Source organism: Xenopus laevis, chromosome 7L, assembly GCF_017654675.1.
Source record: "Xenopus laevis strain J_2021 chromosome 7L, Xenopus_laevis_v10.1, whole genome shotgun sequence".
In the NCBI taxonomy this organism is placed as follows: Eukaryota; Metazoa; Chordata; class Amphibia; order Anura; family Pipidae; genus Xenopus; species Xenopus laevis.
The window spans coordinates 63,496,177-63,512,853 of record NC_054383.1 but is presented as its reverse complement, the minus strand read 5'-3'; the positions used below and the strand labels follow the sequence as shown (position 1 = coordinate 63,512,853).

At 41.2% G+C, this 16,677-nt stretch overlaps 1 protein-coding gene across 1 annotated transcript in view; it reads left to right on the top strand.

The window, feature by feature from the left end:
• Positions 1-779: 779 nt before the first annotated feature.
• LOC121395521 overlaps positions 780-16,677 on the top strand; it is a 45,914-nt gene continuing 30,016 nt past the window's right edge. The window contains exon 1 of the mRNA XM_041569114.1: positions 780-3,211. Within this exon, the coding sequence (XP_041425048.1) occupies positions 1,427-2,719 (1,293 nt within the window). The 5' untranslated portion in view covers positions 780-1,426 and the 3' untranslated portion in view covers positions 2,720-3,211. The remainder of the gene's footprint in view (positions 3,212-16,677) is intronic.

Here is a 16,677-nt window from a genome sequence, read left to right as displayed (position 1 = left end):
CAAGTAGCTCGTATCTGCATAGGTTCATCACAAACTGGTGGCATAGAAGCCACGGGAGGAGGAGGATAATCAGGTCTAACGTAAGATGAAACCGAAGGCTTGCGGGCACAGAACTTCAGTGATGATTTCTCCCTCATCTGGGAATCAATCTTGACTATGAAAACTACAAATTTGTCGAAGGAAGTAGGCAGATCCTGGGATACCAGCTCTTATTTGAGGTTCTTTGTGAAGCCCCCTCCAGAAATCTGTGATGAGTGCCTCATTGTTCCAAGACACCTCTGCAGCTAAAGTCTGGAAGTTGATTGCATATTCAGAGGCAGTACTAGACCCTTGATTTATTTTCATGAGCCGATCAGTGTCATTCAATTTACGGCCCGAGACATAAAAAATTTGCCAGAAGGTCGAAAGGAAGGCCGTGGAATCATGTATAAGAGGATCATCTCTATCCATTAACAGCAAAGCCCAAGCAAGGGCTTTCCCCTGAAGGTGAGCAATAATATAACCAACCTTAGATTGGCTGGTCGCAATTTGGTCAGGAGCCATTTCAAATTGGATCTCAAATTGGATCTTGCATTGATGAAACCTCAGCAAGCATCCAGATCACCCACAAAACTAATAGGAGCAGTAATTGTGGGTGGTTTAGGAGATGTACATGGAGCAAAATGAAGCATAGATGATTGAGAAGCACCAGCACCAGAAATTTGAAGGGTTTCTAGGCGAGAAGTGATGTGCTGTAAGGCTTGTAGAAGATGAGCCTCTTGACTATCCAAGAACTTCATCATAACATCGAAATATCCCTTCATTGTAGAGGAAGCAGAAGTCTGGGAAGGTTCCATATGGCCCAAGCTAACTGTAACGATCTTGTTGTACGAACCTTGCACAGTGAGGGGTACACTCGGTTGCACAGGTTGTCCGGGCTTTCTGCTGTGGAAAACCAACAAGGATGTGCGTGGCTAGGGACAAGTTCGTAAGCGGTACCGGCAAGGATTTCGAAGAGTTGTAGTCAAAAACAGGTGAAGATTTCAAGGCAGGCGGCAGGGATTCGTAATCAAAAGTCAGGCAGGAGTCAAAACCAGATAATCAATATAAATATACACTTGAGTAGGAACAGTGAACTGAAGCCTAGTTTGGGCACTTAAAAAATGTGAATCAGGCTTTTATGGGAAAGTTTGGTGCCAAAGTTTGAATTTGGCGCTGCTTGATGATGTCATGACTCCAGCGTCATAGCGCCCAGCGTCAAGTGCCAGCATCGGGAGCCAGTGAAAATGAAGTCAAGCCGGAAGTGCACGCCTGCACACTCAAAGAGAGGCACACCGGGAGGTAAGTGAATGATTAATTCTCCCAGCTCATTGTGTCCAGGTTTAGTCCCACTTCGTCTCTTCCGAACAACAGCCATTGTGCTGACACCCTGCTGGCCCAGAAGGTCATGGTTCTCGGACCTTCAGGGCAGGGCCCTCCTTCCAGGTCCCCTGCCGAGCCTACCCTTCCTCCGGGTCACCCTCACTGGCGCCTGTCCCTCAGAGAGGATCTCCTGACCCAGGGCCAGCACAGACACCTGGACCTCAAGAGACTCCCTTATGATGTGGCTGTTGAGAGTGCTATTTGGTTGCACAAGGGATTCTCCACTCGAGAAATGCAAACACACTCACATCTGACACACTTTTATAACTTGGTGCATAGTCAGGTCTATAAACCATTGGAAATGCCAGATACCCCTGCTGTTGAAATCCCTCCAAGACTGGCTAGACAGGGGTCTAGGCAGGGTCAAACTGGGGGCCTGGGAACCCACCGGGCTGCTGCCGCAGGGCCCTCCTTCCAGGTTCCCTGCCGAGCCTACCCCCCCTCCGGGTCCCCTGTAAGCTGGGCCTCCTGTCGAGTCCCCTGCCATGCATGCACGCACATTTTTTATTTGCACAGGAAGATTCAGCAGGGAGTGGATCTGGGCTGGTGGGGCTTGCAAGGTTTTTTCCTGGTGCCCTGCCGGCTCAGTCTGACCCTGGGTCTAGGATTAAGTCCATCAAGGTACAAATATCAGCCCTTTCTATGCTGCTATAACAATTGGCAGGACATCAGAACATTTATACAAGCCACAGCGCATATCAGGCCAGCCTTCCATCATCTCCTACTGCCTTGGGACCTCAATTTTGTTTTCTGGGCTATGCAAGCACTACCATTTGAACCCTTGGCTACCATCGACCTGCAGTTGCTAACATGGAAGTTGGCTTTCCTGTTGGCAATATCCTCGGCCAGAAGGGTCTCAGAAATTGGGTCACTGGGGTACAAAGCCCCATTTTGCATTTTCCACAAGGACAAGTTAGTCTTGAGGACCCAGCGAGACTTCCTGCCCAAGGTTACCTCTACCTTCCATATAAACCAGGACATTGTCCTGCCGTCCTTCTGCCCCAAGCCTTCCAAAAACAAGGAACGTCTACTGCATTACCTAGATGTGGTGAGAGTCCTGAAATTCTATATCCATATGATTACAGGCTTCAGACAGTCTGACTCGCTCTTCATACTGTATGGTTCCAACCTCAGGGGAGTCAAGGCACCCAAGGCCTCCATTGCAAGGTGGATAAAGCTCCTCATAACAAAATACTACAAGGTCCATGGTTGCCCGGTTCCCTTTCACGTTACTGTCCAGTTTACTCAGGCACTTAGTACTTCATGGGCAAGACTCAACAATGCTTCCGCAGAACAGCTGTGTAAAGCAGCCACATGATCGTCACTTCACACCTCCTCAAAGTTCTACCAGTTCCATGTTTTCACATCAGCGCACCCTTCTGGCCGTAAGATGCTACAAGCAGCAATACACTAGTTCCTCAGCTGACATGTTAGTGTTACTTCCCTTCTGTTTACCTTCCTTCTGTTCCCTCTATTCCTTTATCCTCTGGGACTAACCCTACTGTCCATGTGCTGCCTAGGGACGACCCAAGAAAATGGGACTTGTTATACTCACTTGTAAATCCCTTTTTCTGAGTCCAGTCACAGCAGCACAGGGATGCCCACCCTTCCTTCTTACTTTACATCTTCCTTCTTGTCTGTGTTAGTGAAAACTGATGGAGGAGGGGTCAATACAGAGAAGGGTAGGATAAGGAGGGGAGTGTCCCAGTCCTCTTGTCAAGTTTTAAGACATCCTGCCTCCTAAAGGGAACAGCACATTGACTATACTATCCCCATGCTGGTGTGACGGGACTCCGAAAAGGGATTTACCGTGAGTATAACAAATCCTGTTATATTTCTGCTTGTTTTCGTGAAGATTTTCAACACTGTTAAATAAAACAGCCAAGAGTAGAGTCTGTATGAAAGATGTAAGGTACTAAAATAACCTGTTTAACCTCTAGTTCACTTCTGTTATGTAAAACCTTGTGGAACTACACCACATGGTCTGGTAAATTATTTTGCCTTTTTGAATATGTGTATAATTCTACTTTAAATAATACATTCTGTGTGTACACACATACTGTAAATATTGTTTATACCCATTCTTGTGCTGGCATGCAGTTGGAATTCCTTAAAAATAAACTGAATAAATCAGTCTGATTAATGAGTATCCACAATGCTGCACACACATTTATAAACTGGTCCTTAAAGGTTTCAAAAACTGCTAGGGACCTAGCATTACACATGAGGAATGAAAGCACAGTTTATATGTTAAGGATGTCCCACTGTTCTAAATAAAACAGTGGATATAAAAATAACCCTCCAAAGACTAATGTAAACAACAGACCAAAAAAGAAGTAACCTTCACTGTCTGCTTGCAAACGCACACAGCTTATCAGGAAAAATGGGAGAGTTTGAGTTAATTGCATGTACAGAAAATGATGACACAATTGGTATTGTCTGGATAAGGGGTCTTTCCATAATTTGGATCTCCATGCATTGTCTGCTAAAAAATAATTTAAACATGAATTCAACCAAATAGAATTGTTAAGCCTACATTAAGGAATAATTATATTTTATTTTGTATCAAGTAGAAGGTACTGTCTTGTCATTAAAGAACAATAGGGAATAATTTGTAACAATTTGAACTATTTCATTAAAATGGAGTCTATGGGACATTTCTTACTCCTAATTCAGAGATTTTTGAATAATGGGTTTCCAGATAACTGATCCCATAACTGTATTTGTTTAATGTCTGTATAATTGTTTTTTTTGTTAGCTCATGTAATTTTGTTTAGTTGGCTTGAAAATCCACTTAATGTCTTAAGAGCAGAGCCGGGCCCAACCCGGCCAGGCGCCCTAGGCAACCTGGCCGGCCACGGCGCCGGCTTAGTGTGTGCTGAATTGCGCATACGCGAAAGTACGCGCCAGCGTGCATGCGTGAAAGTACGTGCCAGCGTGCATGCGCGAGACTACGCACCAGCGCGCATGCGCGCAAGCGATTTAGCGCACATTACTAGCGGCGGCCAGGAAGACACAGGACCGGACATGGGGTAGACGAAAGAGCAGGTACGTGCCTGGCGCCCCCTTAGCTTTGCGCCCTAGGCACGTGCCTACTCTGCCTACCCCTAGTAGGCCCCTGGCTAAAAGATAGACTACAAAGAGTGGTGGTAAATGGAACATTTTCTAATGGGACCAGTGTTGTTAGTGGAGTACCGCAGGGCTCTGTACTAGGTCCCTTGCTTTTCAACTTGTTTATTAATGACCTGGAGGTGGGCATTGAAAGTACTGTTTCTATTTTTGCAGATGATACTAAATTGTGCAGAACTATAGGTTCCATGCAGGATGCTGCCACTTTGCAAAGTGATTTGTCTAAACTGGAAAACTGGGCAGCAAACTGGAAAATGAGGTTCAATGTTGATAAATGCAAGGTTATGCACTTTGGCAAAAATAATAAAAATGCAAGTTATACACTAAATGGCAATGTGTTGGGAGTTTCCTTAAATGAAAAGGATCTAGGGGTCTTTGCAGATAACACGTTGTCTAATTCTGGGCAGTGTCATTCTGTGGCTACTAAAGCAAATAAAGTTCTGTCTTGCATAAAAAAGGGCATTAACTCAAGGGATGAAAACATAATTATGCCTCTTTATAGGTCCCTGGTAAGGCCTCATCTGGAGTATGCAGTTCAGTTTTGGACTCCAGTCCTTAAGAGGGATATAAATGAGCTGGAGAGAGTGCAGAGACGTGCAACTAAATTGGTTAGAGGGACGGAAGACTTAAATTATGAGGGTAGACTGTCAAGGTTGGGGTTGTTTTCTCTGGAAAAAAGGCGCTTGCGAGGGGACATGATTACACTTTACAAGTACATTAGAGGACATTATAGACAAATGGCAGGGGACCTTTTTACCCATAAAGAGGATCACCCCTTTAGACTAGAAGAAAAGAACTTTCATTTGAAGTAACGTAGAGGGTTCTTCACAGTCAGGACAGTGAGGTTGTGGAATGCACTGCCGGGTGATGTTGTGATGGCTGATTCAGTTAATGCCTTTAAGAATGGCTTGGATGATTTTTTGGACAGACATAATATCAAAGGCTATTGTGATACTAAACTCTATAGTTAGTATAGGTATGGGTATATAGAATTTTAATTAAAAGTAGGGAGGGGTGTGTGTGTATGGATGCTGGGTTTTCATTTGGAGGGGTTGAACTTGATGGACTTTGTCTTTTTTCAACCCAATTTAACTATGTAACTATGTAACTATGTAACTAGTTCCGGCCCTGCTTAAGAGTCATTTGAATTTTAATGATCTTTTACAATTCTTTAAGTAAAACAAATTTAATCCTTTGCTATAAATTGCATTCTGCTATTTTTTGAACTACAGTGTAATAATAGAGACTCACCCTGGTAGTCTACTGGGTGGACGGCAGGGACGCCTGCCGCCCCCTCGGCGGGAACGCCCACCACGATATGTTCCTCCTCCGTGAACTTGCCTAGGGCGCACACGCCGCACGTCTTCTGTATTTAAAGGCACATGACGTCACAACGCCAGCGCGCAATGGCGCGAAATTCAAATGTTTAAAAGAGACATCTATGTGTAAAATCGTTGCCCGTTATAGGATTTGTCCCTGGTGCTGGTAGCTTTTGGTATTCTGATCTTGATCCTGATTCTGATTACCTGTTGTGACCCCTGCCTGTTCCTGACGATTCTGACCTCTGTATCCTGATCCTTGCCTGAAATCCGACTATCTCTTCTGCCTTATCCATCTATTTGATCTCCCGGTTTTGACCCTTGCCTGTCTGACCATGCTTTGAACTCTGCCAGACCCGGCCTGATTTGTTTATGCTCACTTTCTGCCTGCCTCGACCCGGCCTGTCTAAACACCTTGCACCACGACCTTCTGCCCAAAGACTTTGCTTACAGTTGTGATCCTTCACTTGTTTAGAACCTTTCGCCTTGCACCTCTCGTTTTAAGACCTCGTGGCATCTTAGTAGCTGAGGGCTCCTCCCGAGGCCAAAGGCAGCTGCTACAGGCAGAAGCACGAGCCAAGATCAGGGTGCTTGGCATTGGTTCTAAATTCTGGGTGCCAACCATTACATACAGCTATTGTAAGCTTACAGGATCCACAACTGACGCTTTCTTTACATTAAGGCAGTTTATTCAGACACAGTGGTGAATAATTTCAGCAAACAAAACATAAATCATAAAAATAAATCCTGCCCACTGGGCACTACCTTAACGCATTTGATGAGTTTCATAACTAAACTGGGCCCCTTGTGGACTACTAGTAAGAAAACACGTCTTGGGGTCTGTCCTGTCTCAAGATAATTATTTGTTGGATTGCTCAGCCTCCTGGCTTTCCTTAATTTCTCAGTCAGACAGACTCTCAAGTCACTTGGACACAGATCCCTCTGCTCCTTGCAGTGGCAGACAGCACCCCCAGCCCCTCTGGCAGTCCATAACACAGCTTTTCTGCCCAGTGCCCTCATCTGTTTGTGAAGATTCTCATTCATCCAGGTCATGGTATATCTATAGAAATAAGTCAAATCAACTGGACTTGCTGTGTTATTTCCTTGAAGATGTTTCACCAGTCATCCAACTGGCTTTCTCAATTCAGATTAACTTGTAAATCTTCCTTTGAGAATATATATCCTTTGGAAGTTGCTCCAATTAGCATAGGTAAGTATCCTTATGGCATAGTTTGGTGATCTAATGCATAATGGGCATCAAACTGTTCAAAAGACCACTGGCATTCATATTTATAGTTTTATATTGGACCCTAATTACATGTTACATAATTACATAGTTAAATTAGGTTAAAAAAACACTGAAGTTCATTGATTTCAGCCCCTCCAAATAATATATATACTAAACTACTGTAGATCATAAAATAACAAAAACGTTGGATATTATGCTTGTTCAAAAAATCATCCAAACCTCTCTTAAATGCATTTATATAATTAGCCATCACCTGGAGAGGCACTCCTGACCTCACGACCTTCATTGTGAAGAATCACCTACGCTGCTTCAAATTAAAATTCTGTTCCTCTAGTCTAAAGGGGTCAATTTAGAGCATTGATCTTTTCTGTAGGAAAGACATGCAAAGTAAAGCCTTCTGAAATCAGAAGGTATTTACTTGTCTCATAACATACACACAGCACTGCCTAGATAACAAAAAAATAAGAGTTTTGATTTTCACATAAGGCATCATGGGCAGAGACATGCAAATCACTCCTTTATGTCCCTTTGGCCAACTATGTATCCAGAATCACTGGTTTATAGCACAGATACAGCCTAATGGTTCAGAGTCATATATCCAAACTTGCAGACAGCCTGTTTCGATCTTTTTAGATCTCATCAGTGCAAGATATGGTAACATGGCTTCTGAGAGGTAGGACTTGGAGAGTAGCAAAATGGGAAAGAAAGATCCCTGCTATCTGTCTATAATGTCATCTAATGTACTTGTAAATAGTAAAATGTATTGTTATTGCTACTTTTTATTACTCATCTTTCTATTCAGGTCCTCTCCTATTCATATTCCAGCCTCTTATTCAAATCAATGCATGGTTGCTAGGGTTTTTGTACCCTAGCAACCATATTGCTGAAATTGCAAACTGGAGAGCTGCTGAATAAAAAGCTAAATAATTCATAAACCATAAACAATATAAATAAAAAACAATAGCAAATTGTCTCAGAATATCTGATTCTACATCATACTTAACCCTTTAAGTGCCAGCAGAATTTCACATTTTGGTTATGCGAAATGCCAGCCGTTTTTGAAACATTTTGTGCTCTCTCACTTTAGGGGCATTTTCTGAGGGGAAACCTATAGTTTACCTAGGAAAACTATACATTGTTTTTTTCGGTAGAAACTGAGCTTTCTAAATCTGTCTGAGTTTTCATGTATTTCCACCTGTGTAAAAAAATTTATAGTGCTAAATACCAAAAAAAAAATGAAAAATTACCATTTTTCATCGTATATCAATTTATACCAGAAAAATATTTCATTTTACGGATGAAAATCCAACTGATTTGGAAAGCCTTATGTCTCTCGAACGTGCCAATACCAGATATGTATAGTTTTAGGGAGATTTAGGACTTCTGTACCTCAAAAACTCCCGGCAGTATATTGCCGAATTTTGAAAGCACTAAGGCAGAAAACGGCATGCTTTAGATTCCAAGGCAAAAACTCCTGAAACCGTAGGTTTACCCCAGAAAACCATACATTTTTGAAAAGTACACATTCTGCCGATTACAAAATGGGTAACTATGTCTCTCTACTCCCAACTACCAAACATAAAAGCTTGTCTGAACATAGCGGTTTTTCAAAAAAAATTTCAAAATTCAAAATTCTGAAAAATCATTTCAAAGGTTTTATTTTGCTGCTCCACATATCACAAACTATACCAAGAAAAAGCACCTGAAATATGATTGCCAGTGGTCCACTGAACAGTTTGATACCCATTATGCATAGGTTTACCAAAGTATCTGGCATTTAGAGACACCAATATGAAGTTAGCACATCCAAATTGTTCAGGACTTTACTTCAGCTACTGAGAAATCAACACATTGACTGCATTTTTTGTGGGGTAAAAACACAGAAATATATGTTTACCCCCAAAACCCATATATTTTTGGAAAGTACACATTCTACCGAATCTAAAATGGGTACCCATGCCTTTCTGCTCTAAACTACTGAGTCGCAAGGCTTTCCCACAATTGTCGGTTTTGGTGAAATATGTGAAAATTGCCTCAAACCTTCAACTTCTCAGCACCATATCACCCATGTATCGTTATGCACCAAGAAAAAGCACCCTAAATATGATTGCCAGGGTTCCTCCAAACAGTTTGGTGGCCATTGTTCATAGGTTTACCAAAGTATCTGGCATTTAGAGGCCCCAAAATGAAGTTAGCGCATACAAACAGTCCCGTGGGTAACTTCAGCTAATGAAAAATCAACACATTGACTGCATTTTTGTGGGGTAAAAACACAGAAATATATGTTTACCCCCAAAACCCATATATTTTTGGAAAGTACACATTCTACCGAATCTAAAATGGGTACCCATGCCTTTCTGCTCCAAACTACTGAGTCGCAAGGCTTTCCCACAATTGTCGGTTTTGGTGAAATATCTGAAAATTGCATCAAAGCTTCAACTTCTCAGCACCATATCGCCCATGTATCGTTACGCACCAAGATAAAGCACCCTAAATATGATTGCCAGGGTTCCTCCAAACAGTTTGGTGGCCATTGTTCATAGGTTTACCAAAGTATCTGGCATTTAGAGGCCCCAAAATGAAGTTAGCGCATACAAACAGTCCCGTGGGTAACTTCAGCTAATGAAAAATCAACACATTGACTGCATTTTTGTGGGGTAAAAACACAGAAATATATGTTTACCCCCCAAACCCATATATTTTTGGAAAGTACACATTCTACCGAATCTAAAATGGGTACCCATGCCTTTCTGCTCCAAACTACTGAGTCGCAAGGCTTTCCCACAATTGTCGGTTTTGGTGAAATATCTGAAAATTGCCTCAAAGCTTCAACTTCTCAGCACCATATCACCCATGTATCGTTACGCACCAAGATAAAGCACCCTAAATATGATTGCCAGGGTTCCTCCAAACAGTTTGGTGGCCATTGTTCATAGGTTTACCAAAGTATCTGGCATTTAGAGGCCTCAAAATGAAGTTAGCGCAGACAAATAGTCCTGTAGGTAACTTCATCTAATGAGAAATCAACACATTGACTGCATTTTTGTGGGGTAAAAACACAGAAATATATGTTTACCCCCCAAACCCATATATTTTTGGAAAGTACACATTCTACTGAATCTAAAATGGGTACCCATGCCTTTCTGCTCCAAACTACTGAGTCGCAAGGCTTTCCCAAAGTTGTCGGTTTTGGTGAAGACCCCCCTAACAGTACAGAGACCCCAGAAAACCATATATTTTCAGAAAGTACACATTCTGACGAATCAAATATGGGTAAATAAGTGTTTCTACTACTAACTGCCAAACTGCAAAGCAATGCTGAACATAACGGTTTTTTATCAAATTTCTGAAAATCGTCAGAAAGCTTGAATTTTACCCCATTATATGCCCCACATTTCGTAACGTATCAGCATAAAACATCCTAAATATGAACGCCAGGGGTCTACTGAACACTTTGATGCTCAATATGCATAGATATACCAAACTATGTGGCGCACAGAGACCCCCAAATGACAATAGTGTATATACATTTTCACAGCTGACGCGCTGGCTGCTGCAATATAAGCACCTGGTGTGTGTATTATGCGATATTAGACCCCCCTAACAGTACAGAGACCCCAGAAAACCATATATTTTCAGAAAGTACACATTCTGACGAATCCAATATGGGTAAATAAGTGTTTCTACTACAAACTGCCAAACTGCAAAGCAATGCTGAACATAACGGTTTTTATCAAATTTCTGAAAATTGTCACAAAGCTTGAATTTTACCCCATTATATGCCCCACATTTCGTAACTTATCAGCATAAAACATCCTAAATATGAACGCCAGGGGTCTACTGAACACTTTGATGCCCAATATGCATAGATATACCAAATTATGTGGCGCACAGAGACCCCCAAATGACAATACTGTATATACATTTTCACGGCTGACGCGCTGGCTGCTGAAATATAAGCACCTGGTGTGTGTATTATGCGACATTAGACCCCCCTAACAGTACAGAGACCCCAGAAAACCATATATTTTCAGAAAGTACACATTCTGACGAATCCAATATGGGTAAATAAGTGTTTCTACTACAAACTGCCAAACTGCAAAGCAATGCTGAACATAACGGTTTTTATCAAATTTCTGAAAATCGTCACAAAGCTTGAATTTTACCCCATTATATGCTACACGTTTCGTAACGTATCAGCATAAAACATCCTAAATATGAATGCCAGGGGTCTACTGAACACTTTGATGCCCAATATGCATAGATATACCAAACTATGTGGCGCACAGAGACCCCCAAATGACAATAGTGTATATACATTTTCACGGCTGACGCGCTGGCTGCTGCAATATAAGCACCTGGTGTGTGTATTATGCGACATTAGACCCCCCTAACAGTACAGAGACCCCAGAAAACCAGATATTTTCAGAAAGTACACATTCTGACGAATCCAATATGGGTAAATAAGTGTTTCTACTACAAACTGCCAAACTGCAAAGCAATGCTGAACATAACGGTTTTTATCAAATTTCTGAAAATCGTCACAAAGCTTGAATTTTACCCCATTATATGCTCCACGTTTCGTAACGTATCAGCATAAAACATCCTAAATATGAACGCCAGGGGTCTACTGAACACTTTGATGCCCAATATGCATAGATATACCAAACTATGTGGCGCATAGAGACCCCCAAATGACAATAGTGTATATACATTTTCACGGCTGACGCGCTGGCTGCTGCAATATAAGCACCTGGTGTGTGTATTATGCGATATTAGACCCCCCTAACAGTACAGAGACCCCAGAAAACCATATATTTTCAGAAAGTACACATTCTGACGAATCCAATATGGGTAAATAAGTGTTTCTACTACAAACTGCCAAACTGCAAAGCAATGCTGAACATAACGGTTTTTTATCAAATTTCGGAAAATCGTCAGAAAGCTTGAATTTTACCCCATTATATGCCCCACATTTCGTAATGTATCAGCATAAAACATCCTAAATATGAACGCCAGGGGTCTAATGAACACTTTGATGCCCAATATGCATAGATATACCAAACTATGTGGCGTACAGAGACCCCCAAATGGATATATAGTAGATAAAATTTACAAGGCAAAACAAAATAAGGCAGTAAAGAGTGAAATGAAAAAAAATCCAATAAAACCACAAAAATCAATGTTTTTTTTCCAGAATAGTGTTATCGGCCGTCAGAATCACAGTTTGAATATTTTAGCGGGGCCAAACAGGTTATATGGCTAGAAACAAGTGAACACAACATATGCAGAGCTGAAAATGCAATAAAATGGCTAAAAATTCAATAAAATGGCTAAAAATGCACCAAAATACCCAAAATTGCAATATAATCACCGAAATAACATACAAAAGATATTGCACAGTACGGTTAGCGAATACGCTATTCGTAATGGCAATAAAACATTTTTTTCAGCCAAAAAAAGAGACGATGCGATAAGAAAAAAAAAAAAAAAAAGCCACAATGCCATGTATGTGCGTGTGCGTGTGTAAAAATGGTAAATTACATGTTATGTGCGCGTGTGTGCGTGTGCACGTGTGTGTAAGTGCAGTGAGTGTAAGTGACCCCCCCAATCCCCAAAAATGTATGTGTAAGTGTGTGTAAGTGTGAATCTAATTGTGTATTACTGTAATAAGTGTGTGTTGGTGTGTTTGTGTGTGTAATTGTTGCACTAACCTGAAAAAATCGCTGAAGACTGTTGCAGGCGATCAGGAAGAGCCCCTGGAAGACATCTGCCTCGTGGTTCCTGTCTGTGTGCTGTGGGGGCGGAGATCGACGATCCGGTGCAGGCTGCAGCCGCAGGACACGTAAGTAACACGTGCCTGCTGCTGTTTTTGGGCCCCTGGGCGATCGCGCCCCAGGGGCCACTCGATCCCCTGCTCTGCTCGTTGCCTAGGGGCAGGGGATCGAAGCGGAACGGAGCGAGCGGCTCTAACAGCCGCTCCTCCGCTCCAGAACCCGGAAGTGCTGCAGAACGTAGAATCTACGTTCTGTGGCATTTCAAGTTACTTTTCCACAGAACGTAGATTCTACGTTCTGTGGCACTTAAAGGGTTAAAGTTCATTTAAAGTTGAACAACCCCTTTAATGCCTGGATAATGCAGGTATTCTGTGGTAACATGATAATAGCTTAACTACTTGTAAAGCCTCTAACATCTGTAATAGTAGCCAGGGCATCAGTCTCCTCACATATGCTGGGTGGATTGTAGCATGCACCAATGATAATTTTCTTTGTAACATTCTGACTTTAAATGAAGAGAAATTCCTTTGCCCATTTAAATTCCTTTAACTTAAAAAGGATGTAACTAATGAATTCAAAGCCCAGTCATGTTTCATCCCACCAAGTCTCAGTAATACCATTTATATCTATTATAAATTTTAGTATGTACAATCAACTCCAGCTCTCCTATTACTTGACAAACGTTGTGCTTCTGCAGCAGACAGCAGAGGTTACTACTTTGCCCGCTTAATTTTTATATTACTCAGCAGAGAATTATATCTAAAGTTACCATTGGCCAGTAATTCGTAATTGTTGGATCTCTTATTATACTATGTAGTACAATGACAGCTCTGAAGTGATTTTTCAGACTATTCACACATTTTTACAAAAAACACAAACTTTTCATTGTGGTTGGGTAGATTAGAGTAGAAGCACACATTTAACTACTTCAACCATGACTAGGAGCTGAAAAATATGTTTACCTTTTTTTCAATTCTTCAGAAACTATTCCCCAAAAATACAGGAGTATTGGCAGGCTGTGTATACAGCATTGTATTGGCAGGTGCCAAAATGTCAGTCATGAACATCTGTATGCAATTTAAAATATGTTTAAAAGGCATGTAAAGTCTAAAACAGAATAAGGCTAGAAATGCTGTATTTTGTATACTAAATATAAACATGAACTTACTGCACCACAAGCCTAATCAAACAAATAATTTATGCTTTCAAAGTTGGCTACAGGGGTTCACCATCGTGTAAATTTGTTAAACATCTTTGCAAGACTAAGACTGTGCACATGCTCAGTGTGGTCTGGGCTGCTTAGGGATCGTCATAAACAAAGCTGCTTGAGTTCTGCATGGCTGGGAAGTAAGGCCCCCGCCCCCCTGCTGTTCATAAGTATGATTGTTTCCCTGCAGAGAAGTTAGGGACTGTCTGACAATTCCTATCCACAGCAGTAAATGAAGGGAGAATTTTACTGCATACAGTCAGGTTTCTTATAAAACGGTACACATTTTTTAATCAAAGTATATTGCAGATTTATATGTTTTTTTTTTCATTAAAGAAAGTAAAAATTGCATTTTATTTTTTTGCCTTTACATGCCCTTTAATGGTCTCTAGATACTACATACTTGTGTATCAAATTGTCCAGAAGACCCTGGCACTACTATTTAATGTGTTTTATATAAATATATTGTACGAATATGTGGGAAGTAAGATGCTGTAAAATGCAAGCTTTAAAGCAATTATCTAAAATTTTGTAAAAGCAGCTATATTTGGCAATTGTTTCTAGTTTGGTAGTTGTAACAGAGCCATGTAGCTTAAATATTTTTTTTGTTGTTGAGATATCTGTGGACAGTACTTTCTTTCTTTCTTTCTTTCTTTCTTTCTTTCTTTCTTTCTTTCTTTCTTTCTTTCTTTCTTTCTTTCTTTCTTTCTTTCTTTCTTTCTTTCTTTCTTTCTTTCCTGTCTTTTCTACCTATGCTGGCCAGTACAAACAAAAACAATCTCTTTCTTAAACTCTTCATCACATGTTGTGTCTGTCCTACACTATTCTCAGCATTGGAACACATTTTGTTCCTGTGTCCAAAATGGGTTAAAAGCCATGTGAAAATCTGCTGTTTGCAGATATGAAATGCTACAGCATTTAAACATTAGCTTTTTCTCTTAGAAAAGCATTTCACTTGCCACTAAAACATACTACACAGTTTTTGGATATAAGTGTGCAAACCTTAAACATTTAAAGTTTAAAATACTCTTTACCTGAGTTTCCCAAGTATGCCCAGGGTTTGGTGAAGCACAAGGGTGTATACTAATGATTGGCAGCTGTGCACAGGCATTTGCATAGCTTGGAATTTAAACTTTGTTTAAATGTGTTCTTTTTTTTTACCTTTTTATGTTTTAATCGGCACAGACTAATATGTACATTTACCAGTATAAATTGTGATTATTGTTAAAATTGAATGTTTGTTTCATTTAAAATATATGATGTCACAGAACTACAAAGCATGCTGGGAGCCTTGGGTATAAAAGGCCGCTCCCAGTCAGCAAGAGTCAGTCTGGTTGTGGCTCTTTTCAAGAAAAGACCTAGGTAAAAGACTGCTCTGATGTCATGCTAAGTTGAGCTGTGTAACACTCTACCTTCTGCTTTAAAGAATTAAAGCTAAAGTTTTCTTTGCCAAGCAAGCTTCAGCAACCTCTGTTAAAGGGCCCACACCATACTTGGTGTCAGAAGTGGGATGCCATTTCATCGCTGGAACTAAACATGATCATAGATTAATACTGAAGTTTGTTGACAAAGTGTGCTCCTAAATCTGATGCAAAGAAAATAAGAGGAGTAAAATCACTTGGCAGACTTGCTATTTTAAGGCAAGAACAGCTAGAAATAAAGAGAGGTCTTTCAAAGAACAGAGCTATAGCTTCTGAGATTGATCGACAGGAAGAGGTTGCAATTGCATCATCTGACCCCGTGCCACTGGTGGAAGAAACAGCCACAACAGGATATGCACAACCTGTATTCCCAAATGTAAAGCTGAAAGTCACTCCTTCAACTATCCACCCACAGACTGAGATATTCCTACTCAACCTCCAGAGGATCTGGCCTACTAAAATGGATGGTCTTGCAGCAGATAGATGCAGAGTCCAAAAGAAGGGAAGCTGAGGAGAAATGGCAAAAGTAAGAACAGCAACGCTTTGCTGAGGAGAGACATTTCGGAGCTGGGCAAGAGAAAAGGTAGGAGGAGCAATTCAGAAGGCACCAGGCTGAGATAACTATGTTCTAGAAACAGCATACCCAGCAAATCACAGAAATTCTAAGTACAATGAGTGAGTTCCATGCCCAGCCTACAGAAGAGCCAATGGTGAAGGATCTCAAAATTCCCAAACTTATGGCAGATGATATTGAGGCATATTTCACCATGTTTGAGCGTGTGGCTAAAGCCAATCGATGGCCCCCAGAACAATGGGTAATACGGCTTGCCAACAGGAAAAATTAAGGAGGAGATTCTGGATGTGATCATCTTAGAACAAATCCTTAACATCCTGCCAGAGGGTGTGCGCATCTGTATCCAAGAGCATCATCCAGAGTCAGGGTCCAAGGCTGTAACCCTGGCTGAGGATTATTTCCAGGCTAGGAGGAGAACTGTTCAGCAGCCTGTGGTTAGATTCCCCCATGTAACTACTCCTTCACAAAGTGGTGATACAGGGGCAAAAGCTCCTACTGCTCCGCAGGTCTGTTTTAAATGTTGGGAAAAGGGGCATATTTCTCGCTTCTGTAAAAAAGCTAAAAAAAAACAAGTCCAGTATCAGTAGTGGGTACTGGGAA